The sequence below is a fragment of the Gymnogyps californianus genome, chromosome 10 (genome assembly GCF_018139145.2).
Source record: "Gymnogyps californianus isolate 813 chromosome 10, ASM1813914v2, whole genome shotgun sequence".
NCBI lineage: Eukaryota > Metazoa > Chordata > Aves > Accipitriformes > Cathartidae > Gymnogyps > Gymnogyps californianus.
The window spans coordinates 11,978,998-11,996,730 of NC_059480.1; the positions used below are offsets into that span (position 1 = coordinate 11,978,998).

Sequence of the window (17,733 nt, forward strand, 5' to 3'; positions counted from 1 at the left end):
TTTAACTGTGGAAGTTACTTAAGTGTCTGTTCATGCTTTCCATCAGTGTATGTATCCCTGATTTGGAAAACATCATGCATGAAGTTCAGTCTCTGTTCCTGTTAAACTGTCATGTTCTCTGCTCAGATGCAGTGGCGGTAGCCTTTCCGATGCCAGGCATTACTTAATTAACTTTCAAGACTGTAATACTCTATTTAACAAAAGAAAAAGGCGGGGGGGTGGGGGGAGAGAAAACAAAATTCTGATTTTAAATCTTAACAGCACAGACCATAAAACTTACTCCACCATGCTTCATATCTGCAGGTTTTTAAAAAGAAACGTATGTATGACACTTCAAATCTAGTTTCAAGCTGTGATCTTTGAAAGTAGACGTGATACGTTATTCAGACATAAGTAATTAAAACTCAATACTTTGATGTAGCTTTCATCCTATTACTTTTTAATACCTTATATAAAGTTTAGATAATGTTGATTCCACATCTCATTGGGAGAGGTATTTCCAGTAGCAGGTAAGGATGAACACTACTGTAAAAGGTCCTGGTTAAGACGTAATGCAGAATACAATTCTGCTTGCCTATGTTTAAGATAACAATTAAAGTGGAACAGGAACAGAAAGTGGCTGCTCACTGATGAGGAGCCTCTCATATGAGAGAGTACCAGAGAAGCTTGTCTTGTTTCTTCTAGCAGAATAAAAGGTGAAAAGGGTCTGTTTACTGTCTTCAAAGACATTCAGAGGGGAAGGAAACATCCGGGGGGAAATAACTGTTTAAGCTAAAGGACAGTGTTGCTGTAAATAAATGTAGATGTCTGTGGCATTCAGATTTTGGAAGAGCTTTCCAATTTGAGCATTGGGAACTGTTTTTAGCTGTAACTACTTAGAAGTAACCATTTCCAAAAAGGGCTACCTGATGTCCAGTGTGTGCTATTGCAGTGACCTAGAGTCAATACCCGGCAAATCTTTGTACTCCTGTGTTGACAATCACCTGTCTCATTAGAAACTTCCTTTTCTACTTGTTCTTAGCCATGTTGCATTTAGTCAGTAGGTGATTTTCACCCTCCTACTAGACCAGACAGTTAGGAAAAAATAAAAAGTACTTATAGCCGAACCTTTGAAAATATATCAGTCAACTTAAAATCAGCTGTTCATTGTGGAAAATGAAATAAAGATTTGATGGGTAAGTTCTTATTAATCAACTTCCTTTAGCCAAAATATTTGCAGAGAAAATACCAAGTGAACAATAGCTCAGCCAGATCATGTCTTGGTCTTATGACCCAATGTCATATAACCTCAGGCTGCAAGCTTCTCAGATTTAGCAAGCTACACAGGGTCAAGCCCGAGATGAGACCTCTCAAGGGAAAGTGCAGGTGCTGCAGGAAGTGGTGTTCATGAGTCAGTGTGCTGTCCCCTTCCTGTCAGCTCTCGTTCCACGTGAAGTTGGATGTAGCAATTTCTGTACACTATTGGCTATTACGAATTGAAAATGAATATGGAAATGTGTGCTAACTGAATGGAAAAGTAAATTTTGGACATACATTAAAACTGTAAAATTCTTGTGCCTAATATTTTGTGGGGTTTTCCCCCTCAATATTTACAGTAATTTTTTTATTTACAGATGACGCCAAACACTTAGTACCCAACAAAATGAGAGACTTTTTCTGTACCATAAACTTGGACCAAGAAGAAGTTTTTCGTACACAGGTAGTTGAAAAATCTTTAAGGTAAGCCTGATTTTAAATGGATATGATAAGCAAGACTGCCTCAGTTCAGAATAAAAATAAGATATGTATCAATGTGCATGTGCTTTTGCTTGTACCTCTTTAAAATGAGACCTGATTTGTGGCAACTACTCAGAAATGTTACAGCAATGTGTAAATCGTGACAGTAGTTGGAAGAAGACAAAATTGAGGCTTGTGAGTAGTACAGTGCTTTTAAAATGAAGGATGCTAAACCCTATTTCACTCCTACTTTATTCTGTTCCATTGGGCAGCATAACATTCTTTTTCTTGCTAGGTTGTTTTCAAGGGAAAGAAATCTGCTTGATACTTGCTTGCCATGTCATTTCCTACTTCTGACATGCAGTTGGTCTGTATTGGTGGAATTCTGCTTTTAGTGTCTGTCTTGTAAAACCTGTTTCTGGAATGAAGGAACTGGAACTTTTCCATATATAAGAGTTTTGTGTGCTGTGGGATGTCCCCCTGAATAGGCCTCATTCTCTCCTGAAATTCTTGTTTTGGGAACTATAACCTGTACTCACACAGAGTGGCTTGCTTTGCCTCCCTGAGCAGCGCTTAGCTGTAGATTCTGCTACTATCTTAGAGCCTTAAAAGCGATCAAACAAAAAAGTCATGATAACATAGCTGCAGTAGTGTAGGCACTTGTCCTGGTTTCGGCTAGGACAGAGTTAATTTTCTTCCTAGTAGCTGGTATAGTGCTGTGTTTTGGATTTAGTAGGAAAATAATGTTGATAACACTCTGATGTTTTCAGTTGTTGCTAAGTAGTGTTCATACTAAGTCAAGGATTTTTCAGCTTCTCATGCCCAGCCAGCAAGAAGGCTGGAGGGGCACAAGAAGCTGGGAGGGGACACAGCCGGGACAGCTGACCCAAACTGGCCAAAGAGCTATTCCATACCATATGACATCATGCCCAGTATATAAACTGGGGGAGCTGGCTGGGAGGGGGATCGCGGCTCGGGAACTAACTGGGCATTGGTCAACGAGTGGTGAGCAATTGCATTGTGCACCACTTGCTTTGTATAGTTTAATTCTTTTAGTATTGCTATTGTCATATTATTATTATTATCATTGTTTTTCATTCCTTTCTGTCCTATTAAACTGTCTTTATCTCAACTCATGAGGTTTTTTTTTTCCTGATTCTCTCCCCCATCCCAGGGGTGGGGGGGCAGTGAGCGAGCGGCTGCGTGGTGCTTAGCTGCCGGCTGGGGTTAAACCACGACAGCACTGCAGCCTCTTAAGTTCACTCACTGATGACCCATACTGAAGCATCGTTGTAGCTGCATTGTTCAGAACATCTGAGTGACAGTTTGTTATCTGGAGGAGACATTAAACCTGCCTCGTAAAACCCAGAAAGCCTGTTCAAACTCTTGAAATTTTTCCTAATTCTTGTTGTTTCCAGTGGTTTTATTGTTAGTGTTTGTTCTTTGAGCCATCTATCTAGATGCTTCCAGGTGAGGAACAGCATACTGCTTATATGGCAAATTTAAATAGGGAATTTTACTTTTTCAAAACATAATTTTAAAGCCTCTTTATGCTTCTGCATGAAAAGCAAACACCACATACATGCAATTGGGAACAAATACTTTGCTCATCCTCCTGATCTGTAACTGCTATAGTCAGATCCGGAATGTTTTCAGAATTTAACTGGCTGCAATTGAGATTGATTACCAACACAAACTCAATTGAGTAATCCTTCAGAGAAGAATGTTAAAGAGACTGTACTGATAAAGCAGAAACTTAAAATTTCCCTTTCAAATAGACAGTAGTTTGATGGGTAAAAGGGAACCCAACATATGTTTAAAAAAAAAAAAAAGACTTTGCTGTCCAATTTTTGACATGTTAATGATTGAAACCCTAAAAGTTACTATTATGCTTAGAAACAAGACTTGTTACATTTAATGTTTATGCAGACATTTTTATTATATTCCATTTAAGAATTATTGAATTTATATACTTCAATCATCTGATAGTAAAAGAAGTATTAATTGCATAGTAAAACATTTAATAAAATAAATTGCCTTAGATCCATCAAATTTTTTTAAGGTAGTACTGAAGTTTAACTGAAACTTGATTAAATGAAAACAATGGCATTAGGACTTTACGGAAGAAAGGAAGAAAAATCTCACTATAAGAAAATAACAATGGGGGGGGTCTTAAGTGACACACACCCTCCCCCTCAACTGAGAATTTTTCAGGTGATATGAAATTAATATTTCTAAGTTGAGAACATTTTATTAGGAGTTAGGAGTCAGTGTTCTGAATCACTCTTTGCCCATTGGTGCCTTTATCTCCACTGACTACGTAGGGAACTCCTTCATCCTCTGAATTATGGCTGCGTTGTTAGATTCACAGCATGAGTAGGGTTCCATACAAACTGATGAAATGTAATAAAAGAAGTCATCCTCTATTAGCAGCGGCCAGAATTGGATGCTTACACTTGATTACTAGTGTGTATGCAGTTATGAAGGCTGACTCTTGTTCCAGAAACTTAATTATACCATCTTGTTGCTTATTACTGTGTTAAGCTAGAATACCGTACTAACCTAGAGGTACTGGAGGGGAAGATGAAAGCTCTGATCTCTTATTAGTCTGAAAACTTTATAAATTACTGAATAGTAAGGTGTAGTACAGTATAATTTTAGTCATAAATACAACTTTGAATTTAATTGTTTTGTTTTGTATTATTTGCTTGCTTTTTCTTACACACATAATTCACAGTCTGTTTTTGTCACTGTATTCTGGGTTGCAAATTTATACTAGCTATAATCTAAGTTGTATTCTCTGAATATCCACTAGTTAAACATCTGTGGAAGTAATCATCACTAGACTTAAAATGATCTTTGACTACAGTGATTGAGAACTAATGAAGAAATGTGTTTTTAAAATGTGCAAATAGGTTTGGGCTTCCACCAGCACTGGAACTATTGTTAGAATGTAGATGTGAAGCAAATGACTTTTCAAAGTTAGAAAAACATGAATTAATACTGAAGCGAAAGAAGGATATTTTGACTAATGACCCAAGAAATATTTCCTGACACAGTGTGGGATTTCTGTGGGTTCTGAAGAAACAAATTTTTTTTCCCTTGGAAAGTTTAAAGAACATCCGTGAGCCTCCTCAAATTTCTATGGTCAAATATGAGGGGAGGGGTTGTGGTATGTGTGTGTTGCATTCTTTATTTAAAGTAAATTCAGTTTCTTTTTTTCAAACTGAACTTTGTGTGAATGCAAGGTTATAGCAAAAATGTATTCACTTATTGATATAACTGTAGCTTTTATCAAATGACAGATCTAGGGGCATTCGTCAGTTTCCGCCATAGAACTGCGGGTTTAATGTAACAAGGAAGGGAAGAGCAAACGCATATGTCACGCATTTAAATTTAATCTCCTGTATTACTGTAATCCAGTTCTTCCTGTATGACAGTCTGGTCTTCCTTTGAATTAGCACTGTCTTCTAATTTTGTATCCGTCACAGTCTTTAAAGTTCTTGCATCAAAGTCACAAATGAAAGTACTAAACTGAATCCCTGAGGAACAGGTTGAGTAAGTTCTCCGTTTTAATTATTCCTCATTGGTATAACCTATTGTACCCCTTCAGCCAGCTCTGTATCCACCTAAGAATCTCTTTACTAATCCTTTGTATTCTCCACCTTAAATTTTCTCTCTGTGCCTCATAGTTTGCTAAAGAATAATCAACAGCTGATGCATAAGGCAGTGGTGTTAATCTAGGTAAGGAAAAATGTATCAACATGGATAAAACAATGCATTACCTTCTATTTATGCTCATACTATTGACCTGCTCTTTCTTGCCGAATCTGAGACTTCATGTAATGCTGAGGTCAAAATAATGATTGTTAGTGGCTGATGATTCTTTGGAGGGGGATGTAGTGTGAAGTTTGCTCTCTTTAGCCATAGGATATGGCTGCTAAATACGTTTTTGGAAATCTCTACTAATAGTCTCCATCCCAGACTAATTATCTGATTATAATTGGATGCATAGAGTTATATAGATCCAGCAAGAATAGGGACTTAACACTTAGTGATACGCAGAAGTTGATATTGTACATCGTAGTCTAATATTCTCCGTAGGATTTCTGACTGAAGCTGAGTTAGTAGCCGAGTTTCCCTTGATACCAGTGCCAGCTAGTTCACCCACAGTTCACTCTTTCTGCTGTAATACCTCTTTGTACTGGTGCAAGTATTACTAGGGGAGCCATATCACAGACTTGACCCAAGTTTAAAATAAGCCTCTCTCTCATCTTTTTTGGTCTGAGTTGTTGTGTCAAAACAATTAAAATGAGCAGCCAAGGTAATAAGGAAATGGAGGCTGCTTAGGGCTGCACTGCTGCTAAAGGTAATGCTAGTGAATTTATACCTTTAGTGGTGGTGCTGACAAGAACAACCCAGCCCTCGAAATCAAAGCTGAATTTGTTGGCTTTGAAAATTAAAAAAGAAAAAAAAAAAAGTGGGGAGCTGAAAAACCACAAGCAAATTTTTCAACTGAGAATTCTTAAATTATTTCTCAGTGTAGTGCAAAGGCTAATACTGATTTGTCTGCTTTGAAGCCTATGGTAAAAGGTTTGTGTTTGAACAAAAGGAACATTTTCACTTGTGAAATTCCGCTTAATGAATTCCTGCAGTTAAAGCTCTTGTTTCTAAAAATCCATTCTAGAAATTTGGAATGCCAGATTTTTCACCTGTGTTTTTTCCCCCACTTTTTAAGTTAGTTATCAGCTCTTCTCTTATTTTTAACTGATTTAATGAACCATTGGTCCTTAAGCATTTGGTGTTTTTTCTGTAATTATTTTGGAGGGAATAGAGTAGGGATGATAGCTGATTCTTCCTGGTATCCTTTTGGGTAGGTAATACTATGAACTGATTGTTCCAAGCATAAGCATATTTGTATTAGTTTAATAAAGTATTGTAGCAATATAGTGTCAGAAAGGTACTTTACTGGGAAACAAAAAACAACAAAATTTTGTTCCTCGGTTTGGTATAACTGTCATCACAGTACTTTTCTGTAGAGAAAAAGCAGAGGCTAAAATTAGATTCATGAAGCTGCACACCTTTCCCTGGTGATGTTAATATGTTGTAATTGAAAGTATTTTAAGTCTTTAAGAATTCACTAGTTCCAAAATAGCAGGGGTTTTTTTTTGTGGATACACTTGATTTTCAGAGTTCACAACTTGCAGTGACACAAATAACATTGTGGGTTTGTTCAGTCTTTTGAAGTACAACTTTCTGACTACCGACTATGATTGCATCAGTAAGTACTCATTAAGTTTAATGGAAGTATAAATTCCTTGAGTGAAGATACCAACACATTGTGTGACGTGTGTCTAACATAGAGGAACCCAGAGTCTTTTTACGTAGAGGGCTCTGCAAATGGCAGTTAAGTAGGGTGAACTGTAAACATTATATTGGACTTCATTAGATGGAGAAACGTGGTGACCATTTCAGCATGCAGGAGAACGTGTGTATTTGAGATTAACAGTTCTCTCTTTCACTGTTCTGTTTTGTAGTTGCTAATGCTTATGGCTTCTTTTTACAGGTCTGAATCTTTGAGCATCAAATTTGACGCAGAAGTTAGAGCTAAACAAATGTCTGTTAGTGAAGTAATTAATAAATTGTGTTTTAATGCAATTTAATCGCGTACTGAATGAAAAAAGAGAAACAAAACGTGTAAGTGTCTCAGGAAGTCATTTAGCATGGGTAGAGAGCCAACTAGAATAATTTCAAGACAGAAAAATAGAAGTGAAATTGCAGAGGAGACAACACTTTCTGTGTGTGTGCTCTGATTTTTTTCTTTTTTTGAACATACGTAAGGCATCTTCATGAAGTTTGAACTTGTACTGTTATTCTGTTTTCTTGTAATGAAGTGGTTGTGGGTGGCTTTGATGATAGATAAGTATAGTGCTAAAGGCCAAGGTCTGGGACTGCAGTAAAAATGTATGTTTTAGTGTCTGTCTTCTGTATAAATTCCATAAAGCGTTTTTCTATTTTAACTTTCAGTCTTTCTTTTCAGCCCTTATTTTGGGGAAGAGTTTTACTTTGAGATTCCAAGAACATTCCAGTGGTTGTCCTTCTACATTTATGATAAAAGCGTTTTACAAAAAGACCTGCGTATAGGTAAGTTCTGGGATACTGTCTACATCTTGCATAACATTTTGTTATTTTCAGTATCATTATCTGTAGTATTAAGGATACAATTATTCAAGTGATACATTTTTTCAAAGCACAGTGTATAGTGCACTTAAACTGAATGTTCCTTTAAAGTTTGAAAAGCAGGATTTTGTTTCCTTGCTTTATTCTATTATACTAAAATATGTTTATTTTTTAGGCTAATAGGACATTTTGTAGTCTTATAGTCTCAATAAATTTTTTTAAAATTCTATTTGTTTTTTCTCCACTTTGTTTCATTGGAATACTTGAATAATTGTCACTACCTGTAGGTCTCCAAAGAATGACTTGTGGAATAATTCCACAATAATTGCAATAGTGGAATAATTCTTAAAACTATTTATAGGTATTTATATTTTTTCTGTCAGTGCAACCTGTACCTTAGTGACTTATAAGTTGCTGTAAAATGCTTTATGCTTAGGTGAAAAATTACAGAAGGTGGATTCTCCCCCCCCCCGCATAATGGCTCTATTGCAACTGCTATTTGGATATAGTTGCTATAAAGCTCTAATAGTCTGCTGTGGAAGAAGGCTTCACATTACTTAAACTGAGGAAGGAAATAATTCGCACCAGGATGCCAGATAATTTGGTGTAATAACAGCTTTCCGAATAGCAATCAGAAGAGTAAAAGGGATCTACCTTCAGTTTCCTATTTAAACATTCTTCAACACTGTTACTGTTCTCTCACGTCTCTATTAGGGTATTTCCAGCCACAAGTGTGTTCTTTATTTTACCTAATCTTGTTATTAGTGATATCCAAGATAACACATTGTAATTAATTTGGCTTCATATAAACTATTTTTCTGCTTTACTTATGCTTCATGTTCCTTGTTTCGATAAGCTTTTCATATAGCAGCATAAGCTTAAAAAAAAAAAAACTAAAAGAGAGAGAGTTTAAGCAAAAATCAAACTTCAAATCTATTTAAATATGTCCTGTTCAGATGAAAGTAATATTTATGCTTATCTCTCCCTGCCCCCCTCCCCCAGGAAAGGTGTCAATCAAAAAAGAAGATTTATGCAACTACACAGGAAAAGAGAACTGGTTTATGCTTCAGCCTGTTGATTCTAATTCAGAGGTTCAGGTAACTATTAAACTGCACATTTACATTTTTTAAATTAAATATAGATAAGTGCATGTAATGATAGAGGTTTGTATTGAGCTGTAGCAGATAGAGGTTAGCATCTGTCTAATTCTTGTGGGACAGTTGTGTCTTTCAGCTTGATTAGAGAATAATGCATATTCTGCATTTCTAGATTGGCTGTGTTGTTTCTCATGATACTTAAAACTGGCAGAAGACTTGAAGCAACTATTTGGGAAATGTCTTAACAGTATTTTGATGTCTAAAATCTTTGCAAGAGGAACTATGTACTTGAGACAGGTGAATGATTTAGGAAACTACTGAATTATTTTTTTAGTCAGTTTTGGTGTTATCTGAAATGATGACTGATTATGTGACATGAAATGGTTCAAGTCTCCAAAACTGGAGGTACTTGTGCTCTGCTCACTTATCTTATTTTGAAATACTTTCTGCATTCAGTATCAACTTGCATTTCAGAGTTGTATTTTGGTCTGTGATTCAAGTTCTTCTGACAGGATTGTTCTAGTAATACGTAAAAATGAGATGGCTCTAGAAGTTGTAGCAATTCTCTTTTTGGTTTGAGGAAGAAAACAGAACAGTATTCTTGAAAATCTTAGCCTTGTTGCTGTGATAAACAATTTATTATATTTTAATAGTTTTTTCAGATTTGCCTAAGGGCAAAAGTCTTGAACTTGGCAGTGTTTGTATTTTTCTAGTAACTTGGAAGTCCCTCTGGGCGGGGAGAATCCTGTCTACTTTTACAAGAGGTGAATGTGCACGGAATTCTGAAAAAAAAAAACCAAAAACAAAAGACACATTATTTTCCAGGATTAATAATCTATGAGCCATAAGTTTAGCATGCAGCTGTTGGGTATATAGGAGGGCATTTGATTGCTTTACATGAAGACAGATTTTCAAAACATCTGAATACCACTTTCTCTTATCTGTTGAAAATTAGTCCTCGTTCAGTTAGGATAGAATATAATAGTTCAGTTGGAAGGGACCTACAGATTATCTAGTCCAACTGCAAGTTGTCTCTTTCTTCTTCCAATTCTTCCATCTAATCACTCTGAATATTCTAGAAAGTCCTTTCCAGATAAAAACTGAAATGCAGTTTCCGCTTTGACTTAAATGTTGTCATGCTTGCTATGTTTTTTCTCAGTCATAAAAATGTATTGAATGAAAGATTACTTTTTGTCATAATACTACATAAGTATGAAAATTCAATTATAATATTCCATTAATAGAATTTAGCAATTTCTTACATATTGGAAATAAAAAGTTTTTAATTTTCCATGGCTTTGTAGCTCACACTGGAATGTAAGCTCTTATTGATACTTTTATATGGCTGTATATGTAAAGCAGTCTCCTGCGTGACACTTCCATTAAAGGATGACCTTTTCTGCTAAGGTGTGTGCTCTTCATGTTAATCTTTCCTTGAATTAGGGCATTTGGGTAGGTTTCTCCTCTGTCCAATTTCCTTCTTCCGTGAAATTTGTAAGAGCAGAGCTGAGACCATTTCCCATCTGCCAGATTTGGCTGAAATCTCATTGGTTTGCATGTGCCATACCGTACTGAAATGTATTCCTAGGAGATTCCCAAGATTATTGGTGGGACGTGGCTGAAAATAGCAGGCTTTCACATAGTATATGTGCAGAAAAAGTGCATGAATGTTTATAAAGCTAGATAACTGTTTGGGGTGGGGGAAAATTGTTTTCAGATGTGCTCTTCTCCTTATGGCACTATACGTGTAGCTGACATTTTTTCCTCAAGTTCACTCCATGTGAGTATTTTCCAGAATTTATGATGGGTGCAAGGCAATAGGATGGCTTAGTAGTGTTTTGTATTCCTTGACTATATGCAGGACACATTGCAGTTTGCTTGGTTGGGGTTTTGGGTTTTTTTTCCCTTAAATCTTCATTCGTTTCAAGAAAACTGTACTTTCTGTGTACCAGTGGTCTATTCTTCATACAGGCTAACTTTGGTGTAATGAGCAGCCGTAGTGGTAAAGTGCATATTGAATATTGTGGCATACAGCTTGTAGATGTACAAAATCCATACCAAGTCATAAGTGCTTTGGCACTGGTTGTCGTCATCTTTACTAATAAGCATATCTTGGATTTTTTTCTTTACAGTTCATCAGTTCTTACAGTCTGTATGGGAAATTGTCAGCTCTACCTTGGTAGGGCACATGAAAGTATCACTGGAAGACATTTGAGTTCGTTAATAACTTTGACAGTTTCTGGAAAGGCTTAAAAGTATATTAAATGTAACATTTTGTCTTTTGTGGAATTAGCAAGAATTAAACTTGCCGATTCCTGCAAAACAAAACTGAATTGGGCAGGTGGGGAAATAATCAGACCAGTCATTTTCTAAACCCATCTTACTTGTAGTAAATTTAGGACTTCTCTAGGGTCACAGTCCACTCCTAATGCAGAAGCTGTAGACCAGTCATTTTCTGTTCTGGTTCCACAGTCCTGTACACACAGGTAGTCTGAAGTGGAGGTGATTAGAAGTTCAGCAGAGTAAAAGCACTATGTGCTTGAGTTAATTTGTTTTTGGTGAAAGAAGGGTGATGGGTATTTCCTTTCAAGTGTGTATGGGAGGGGAGAGGCCTCTCCCCAGCCATTGAAAGTGTGTAAAAATTACTTTGATTTTTAGAAAGCATCTGCTCTGTGTTTTGATCTTAGCTGTTTTTTTGTTTTGCTGCTGGTTACAATATTATGAATGGATATTCATCTTGTTTTCTTAAAATTTTTTCCTTTGTCCTCTAGTTCTTGAAAAGTATACATGAATGAGGGAATACTAAGCAAATAAAGTAGCATTTGAAAAGTTGAGTGGAACAGACCATATTTAACTGCAGCTGGCGCAAACTTGTTTACACACACACACGTGTATATATATATGAAAAAATCTTCACGTTTTCTAAAATGCAGATAGCCTTAGCATGTAATAAAATCCTTAGGATTTCTCCCCCCGCCCCCCGTTTTTTTTCCTTAAATCTTCATTTAGCTGGTTTGAAATGAGGTCGTATTGGTAAACGTGCCCTTGATCTTTGTTATTCATAGCAAGAAACATTTTGTAGAGATTTGATCTGTACTTGCAAAATACATTGATAAGGTCAAAATCTTTCACACACTTCTAAGGGTTTTGAAGGTAACTTTAACATTCACGGTTCTCTTTCTTAAAATTGATAGTATTTATAATTATTGAAGTAATGTACTCCTAACAGATTCCCCTGGTGTTCATGTAAAATGTGTAAATTTGGAAAAAAAGGAGATGGAGCCTCAAGCCAGCTTGTAGATTCCTAGTGGCTCAGACCTCTAACCCTAGGAAAGAAGAAAGGTCTGGGTAAAGTAAACCTTGCGGTGTTATCTGAGTCGAACGGATATTCCTAGTACTATGGAACTGTTGGCCATTACATAGTGCTAGGAGCTCAGTGTGGTAGACAGTAAGATGTAGTACATTTCAGAAACGTGGTATGTTTGCTCTAATTTAGAATGAGAAAGCTGGAAAAAAGCTGATGGAAGCTGATAGAACCCGTATCTGCTATGTAGAGACATTTTTGCAGTAAGCACACAGAATTAACAATTTGGGCGGTACTAAATGTGGGAATATTATGTAATTTGTGAAGTATTTTAGAGCCTCAGTTTTACTTCCCATATGCTGCAAGGACTTTAGTTTACCAAAGATGCTTCTGAGTGGATAACCTGTGTTATTTTAGGGTTTTTTTGGTTTGGTTTTTTTTTTAATAAAGTTCTCTAACTTTTGGCTTAGAATTTTTTTCTTGTAAGAAGTTGACATAGTGTGTATGGCATAAAGATGATCTTTCTTATTCTTACAAATTCAATAGTTCAGTTGTGATACTTGTTCCATCAAGTTGGGGGAAGCGGAAGGAAGAGGACAGAGTTCAAGAGATACTGTAATCTAGAGTTTCTGACATTGAGGGAGGAACTGGAAAACAACTGTTAGCATTTCTAACTCTATTTAAACCCCACCACCACCCTCAATAACTTTCCCAAGTGTAGGCTACCCTTCAGATGAAAGAATATGCATCTCTTCCTGTTGAATTTAAAGGAGAGAAGGTTTTATGAAGGAAACTAACACTGTCAAAAGTTACTTTGTGGTACACTTGGAACAGTAGTGTGATTCTGTATATGGAATGTGGGCACAGTATATGAGTGCCTGTTGGTGTAAATGTTTAAAATACAATTGCTAGCCCAGTTTCCACTTAAGAACTTTAGAGAACTTGTATTTATTATAGATACTTGTAATATTTCATAATGTGGAAATGATCAAGATATCGAAACTGGGGGGAGAAAAAAACCTCTTAAAATACAGTGTTAAAATGCAGTAGCAACTCTAAAAATAAAACTGTGTAACTAAATTGTTTTTGTAGTTCTGAAGTTTAGATTTGTGATTTGGACACTCTGGTTTTGGCTCCTTTGTTACTACGTGAATCTTGGCCACATGATGAACAGCTCCATCTTCCTCTAGTCAGCATCTGAAACTTGATTGTTAATCCATTTATGAAATTAAAATGGTACCTACCTGCCTTTGAACAACCCTGAGATCTACAGATGAAAAGTGTGTTCATGTGAAGTGTGCTGCTTATTTATTGTGTAAGAATGGCTGATTTCTCTTTGTTTTGAACTAAAACCAATCTGTACAACCACGTTTAAAACCTGGTTGCGCATTACGTCAAAAGTTCTGATATAGATCTGCAGATCTGCCACTTTAGGAAACCATCATGCTGCTCTCAACAAACAAAACAACAAAAATGTGCCTGAAAATCTCCATACATGTCAGGGAAATATTTACTTAGAGCCATGTTACTGTAGCCATCATGGTGCTGAGTTTTGAACAAACTGCAGCTACAGATAGTTCTCAGGAGCAGTAAACTCAATATTTTACTCCTACTGATGAGTGTAGAACACATGATTTGTGGTTTGTTGTTTGTTTTTTTTTTTTTTTTTAAGCAAAAGGAAGATGTTTAGGTCATTCACAAGGTCTGCCTGCTAAAATAGTTGTCAGCTATTACAATACTACTAATGTTGTCTTTTCATTTGTCATTCAAAAACTTTGCCTTGTAAGGCTGTTGGCATGCTTCTCAGTATCCTGTTTTTATCCTGTAAATCTATTTTTGTAATTGAGTTTCTCTGCTTGACAAATACTTTCTTAATGTACCTGTGTTCCAACCCATGTAGTAACAGTTTGCAAAATGCTTGGCAGGCATCCCAAAGTAGTTACGTTTAAAACTTCCTTATAAAAGAAACTTCACTTCTCCTCCCATGTGACGTACAGAGAGAGAAACACAACCCTTGCCCCAGGGGATTTACAATAAAAACATTTCAGTTTTATGTCAAAACATAAGTGCTATAGAAATGCATGCAAGGTCAGCTAAGGGTTTTACTTCCATTTTAGTGTTGAACAGCAAAACTGTAGTTCAAATTGTAGCTTGCTTCCTTTGCTGCGCTTTAAAATTACCTTCCAGGTCCCTTCCCTAAGAATCATAAATGTGGACACACCAGTGTCATCTGATGTTCCATTTAGCAAATAGACAAATTCCAAGAATACTAAGGAGAACATGGTTTAGAGGAAAGACTGTGTCAGTGTCTGGTTATCTTTAGATGTGAAAGCCAGCACAAATAGCCAGGCACTGAAAGGAGTAGCAGTATTGTTCAGGCAGTAGATGTTTGGAGCAGGGTTATAGTACCAAATTTTGGTCATCCCAAGAAAGTTCCATGTCATGGTTTGGAGTTTTTGGAGCCTTTTATTGAGAGGGTAAAGTAGGCTGGCCCGTGCTGAGTTCTGAAGTTAATCCATGCTGTGCTGTCATTTATGGATTCTTTTTGTTAATACATCATACCATATCAGAAAAAGAAAAGGAGGAAGCCAGGTTTAGCAATTATTGCCACCTTTTCCTCTCCTTTGGTTGTTTACTGTTCCATGAGTACATTAGCAGACTTCATGAGATGGTTGAAAGCTGCACTGGGATGCATAATAAATTTCTAAATGATCTTCAGTCTGGTGGGATGGACAGGATTTCACAGCTGGATATTAAATGTTGCTGGTTATGGCTACTGCATACTATTCTACTTTTCTAAATATACCTAACTTCCTTCAGAGTCCATTATAGAACTTTCTCCTGAAATGCTCATAAATTCACTGTCTGTTTGTTCAGGCGTTCATCCCATGCTTAGGACAAAAAAGGCTGAGAGGGACTTTAGCTCTTGGTACTTCCTCATGCTGGAAGAAATATTTTTGTGTGTGTGTGTTAAATCTGTGGAGGCTTGACCAATTCATGTGCTGTCTGCAGTTGAGGATAATGCTTCTCTATCATTGTCTCTCGAAGTTCAAATGCATTCATCATATTCTACTTGCAGGATACGTGCTTTAGAATAGATATTTGCTTGAAGTGGATATGTTGGAATTACCTTAAATAGCTTCTAACTGTAAACTATATTATTGTTCTAATTACTACTTTTAAAATAAAGGCTTTTAAAACTATATCTGTTTCTCTCTTGTTTCTTTCAGGGAAAAGTTCACCTTGAATTAAAACTGAATGAACTGATAACAGATAATGGATCTGTGTGCCAGCAACTAGTAGTACAGTAAGAAAATATATTAATCCTTGAATATTTAGTTGTTTATTAGAACATTATGTGATTTGTCTCTATTAATACTGAATGTCCACACATCCTGGTACCAATAACATTTTTCTTTTTATATGATTTTCCTTGGACCCTACCTTGCTTAGGGAATGGGTATATGCTTAGGGAACTCCTGCAGAAGTTTTTTACAACTGCTCATCTCTGTTGCTCCCAGGGCAGTCACTTTTATTAGGACTCAGCATGGCTATCTGGTATCATTAGTTCAGTGTCTTGTAATTCCAATTGAATTGGGTCTGGTGAGAAAGCTAGGAATGCCCACTGCAGCTGACAGCCAGAACTTGCAGTACTGCTGTTACTGACAGAATTGAGCTGCTGGTGGTGGTTTTGGGAACAGTGTGAAACTTTTTCAGTAGTGATATTTTGATTTGGTATGTGAAAATCCATTTTTAGTTTTGCTTCAGAATTACTTTCTCATGGTTAGCCATGATAAGGAATGTTTATAGAACAAAGTACAGGAGTTGCCATTCTGGAGCAACATAACGTTGCCACATTTCAGTAAAATTTCTTAGCAACAACTTAAGGAGTTTTCACTACCAAACTTAATTTTGACTCCAAAGTGTGAAGACATTACAGCATGTCGAAGAGCCTCATAGAAACAGTAAATTTTTGGTATGTGTTATTTCAAAAAAGACAAATTTCAGCAATATTAAAGAAAAAGCACAGAATGAGACATATTGGAAGATACTAACCAGTCTGTACTCTTGTATTGTTACTCTTAAAGCTGTGTTTGATAATGATCCTATGTGATAGCTTTGGGAGTCTGAATATACAGGTTATAGACGTTAATCACAGAAGACCAAAATTCCGCATGTACTGCTTATTCTGTTTCTTTTTATTCATTATTAAGCAATACATTTAAGGCCAGAAATTGATACGAAGCTAATGCAAATACAGCTATGCAAAAATGTTTTGACGCTCTCATTAAAACTTTGTCTGATAAGGGCATACGAGAAGATACTGGTCTCTCTAGAGGTCTGACAGCCTTCTGTTATTTGCCTCTGGGAGACTGTTTGCCTTCATTGAAGTGAGATTGACAGTGTTCTCTTGTGACTCTTTATGTTCTCAGCATGAGTAAGGTTCAGGAGAACAAGCCAGTCCTACTGCAGTTTTTTATTTTTAGTGCTTCAGAAAGAAATAAAGGCTTTTCTGCACTGTCTCCTAACAGGTTGTGGGATAGGCCATGTGAAGAAAAGGGTACAGACAAGGGTGTTATAAAGACTAAGGGAAAACTAAGATTAAAAACTCAAAAGGTAGTAAGATTCTTTAATTTTGCTTTCCAACATTGTTCAGTAACTTACATTTATTCAGAGAGTGAGGTTTTTTGTTTCTTTTTTTTTATATATATCTTCTCTGAGAATTTAGTATGAAAGAATGGGTTGTATTGCGAAACTGTGAGGGGAGGAAATGGTGTGTGGTCTTCCGTTTGTGTCAGTGGCTTCGTGTTCAGATCAGCTCTAGGGAGCAGGAGGAGACCATTACACTGTCAATTTTGTTAATGTAACTTTCATTATGAAGTTTAAATTACGTTCTTTCTGTCTTAGTCAACTATCTAAACCAAGATGAGTAGTTTAGTTGGAGCAAGACCTAGCAAAATACTCTCTTTGCTTTTCTGTTACTTACTTGGTATGAAAAAGGAAGCTAGTTCTGTGACAGAACTAAGCCAGTGAAACTGGTAATGCTTTAGTGGCTATTGTAGGCTGATAATTCAGGTAAGATATGGAAACTTGCTGTACAGAAATGTACATTTATAACTTAAAGATAATTCTGAATGTGTTTCTGCTTGTATAGTGGGTGGCAGCTTGGTTCGTTGGGAGTCCTGCTGCTCTTGTTTTTGTATCCCACTTGCAGCACAAGGCAGCATTAGAACAGCTTTTCCCCCATGGACTATTCATCACCAAAAGCTGGCTGGAGCTTTATGACTTTGTGTTTTATTCCCAACTTAACTTTCTGATAGATGTCTCTTTTTTTAATTTAATTTTTTATATATCCATGCACTTGAGTCCAAGTTAAATTATTTTTTTTATTTTTAAAACATGTTTGGATTTTTCATGTGATGAAGAAAAGTTGCT

At 36.4% G+C, this 17,733-nt stretch overlaps 1 protein-coding gene across 2 annotated transcripts in view; it reads left to right on the forward strand.

The window, feature by feature from the left end:
- RASA2 (RAS p21 protein activator 2) overlaps positions 1-17,733 on the forward strand; it is a 52,179-nt gene that overhangs the window by 5,205 nt on the left and 29,241 nt on the right. For both annotated transcript variants that reach the window (XM_050902667.1, XM_050902666.1), the window contains exons 2-5: positions 1,614-1,719; positions 7,757-7,860; positions 8,899-8,993; positions 15,528-15,604. In XM_050902667.1, coding sequence (XP_050758624.1) covers positions 1,643-1,719; positions 7,757-7,860; positions 8,899-8,993; positions 15,528-15,604 — 353 coding nt within the window. In that variant the 5' untranslated portion in view covers positions 1,614-1,642. The remainder of the gene's footprint in view (positions 1-1,613; positions 1,720-7,756; positions 7,861-8,898; positions 8,994-15,527; positions 15,605-17,733) is intronic.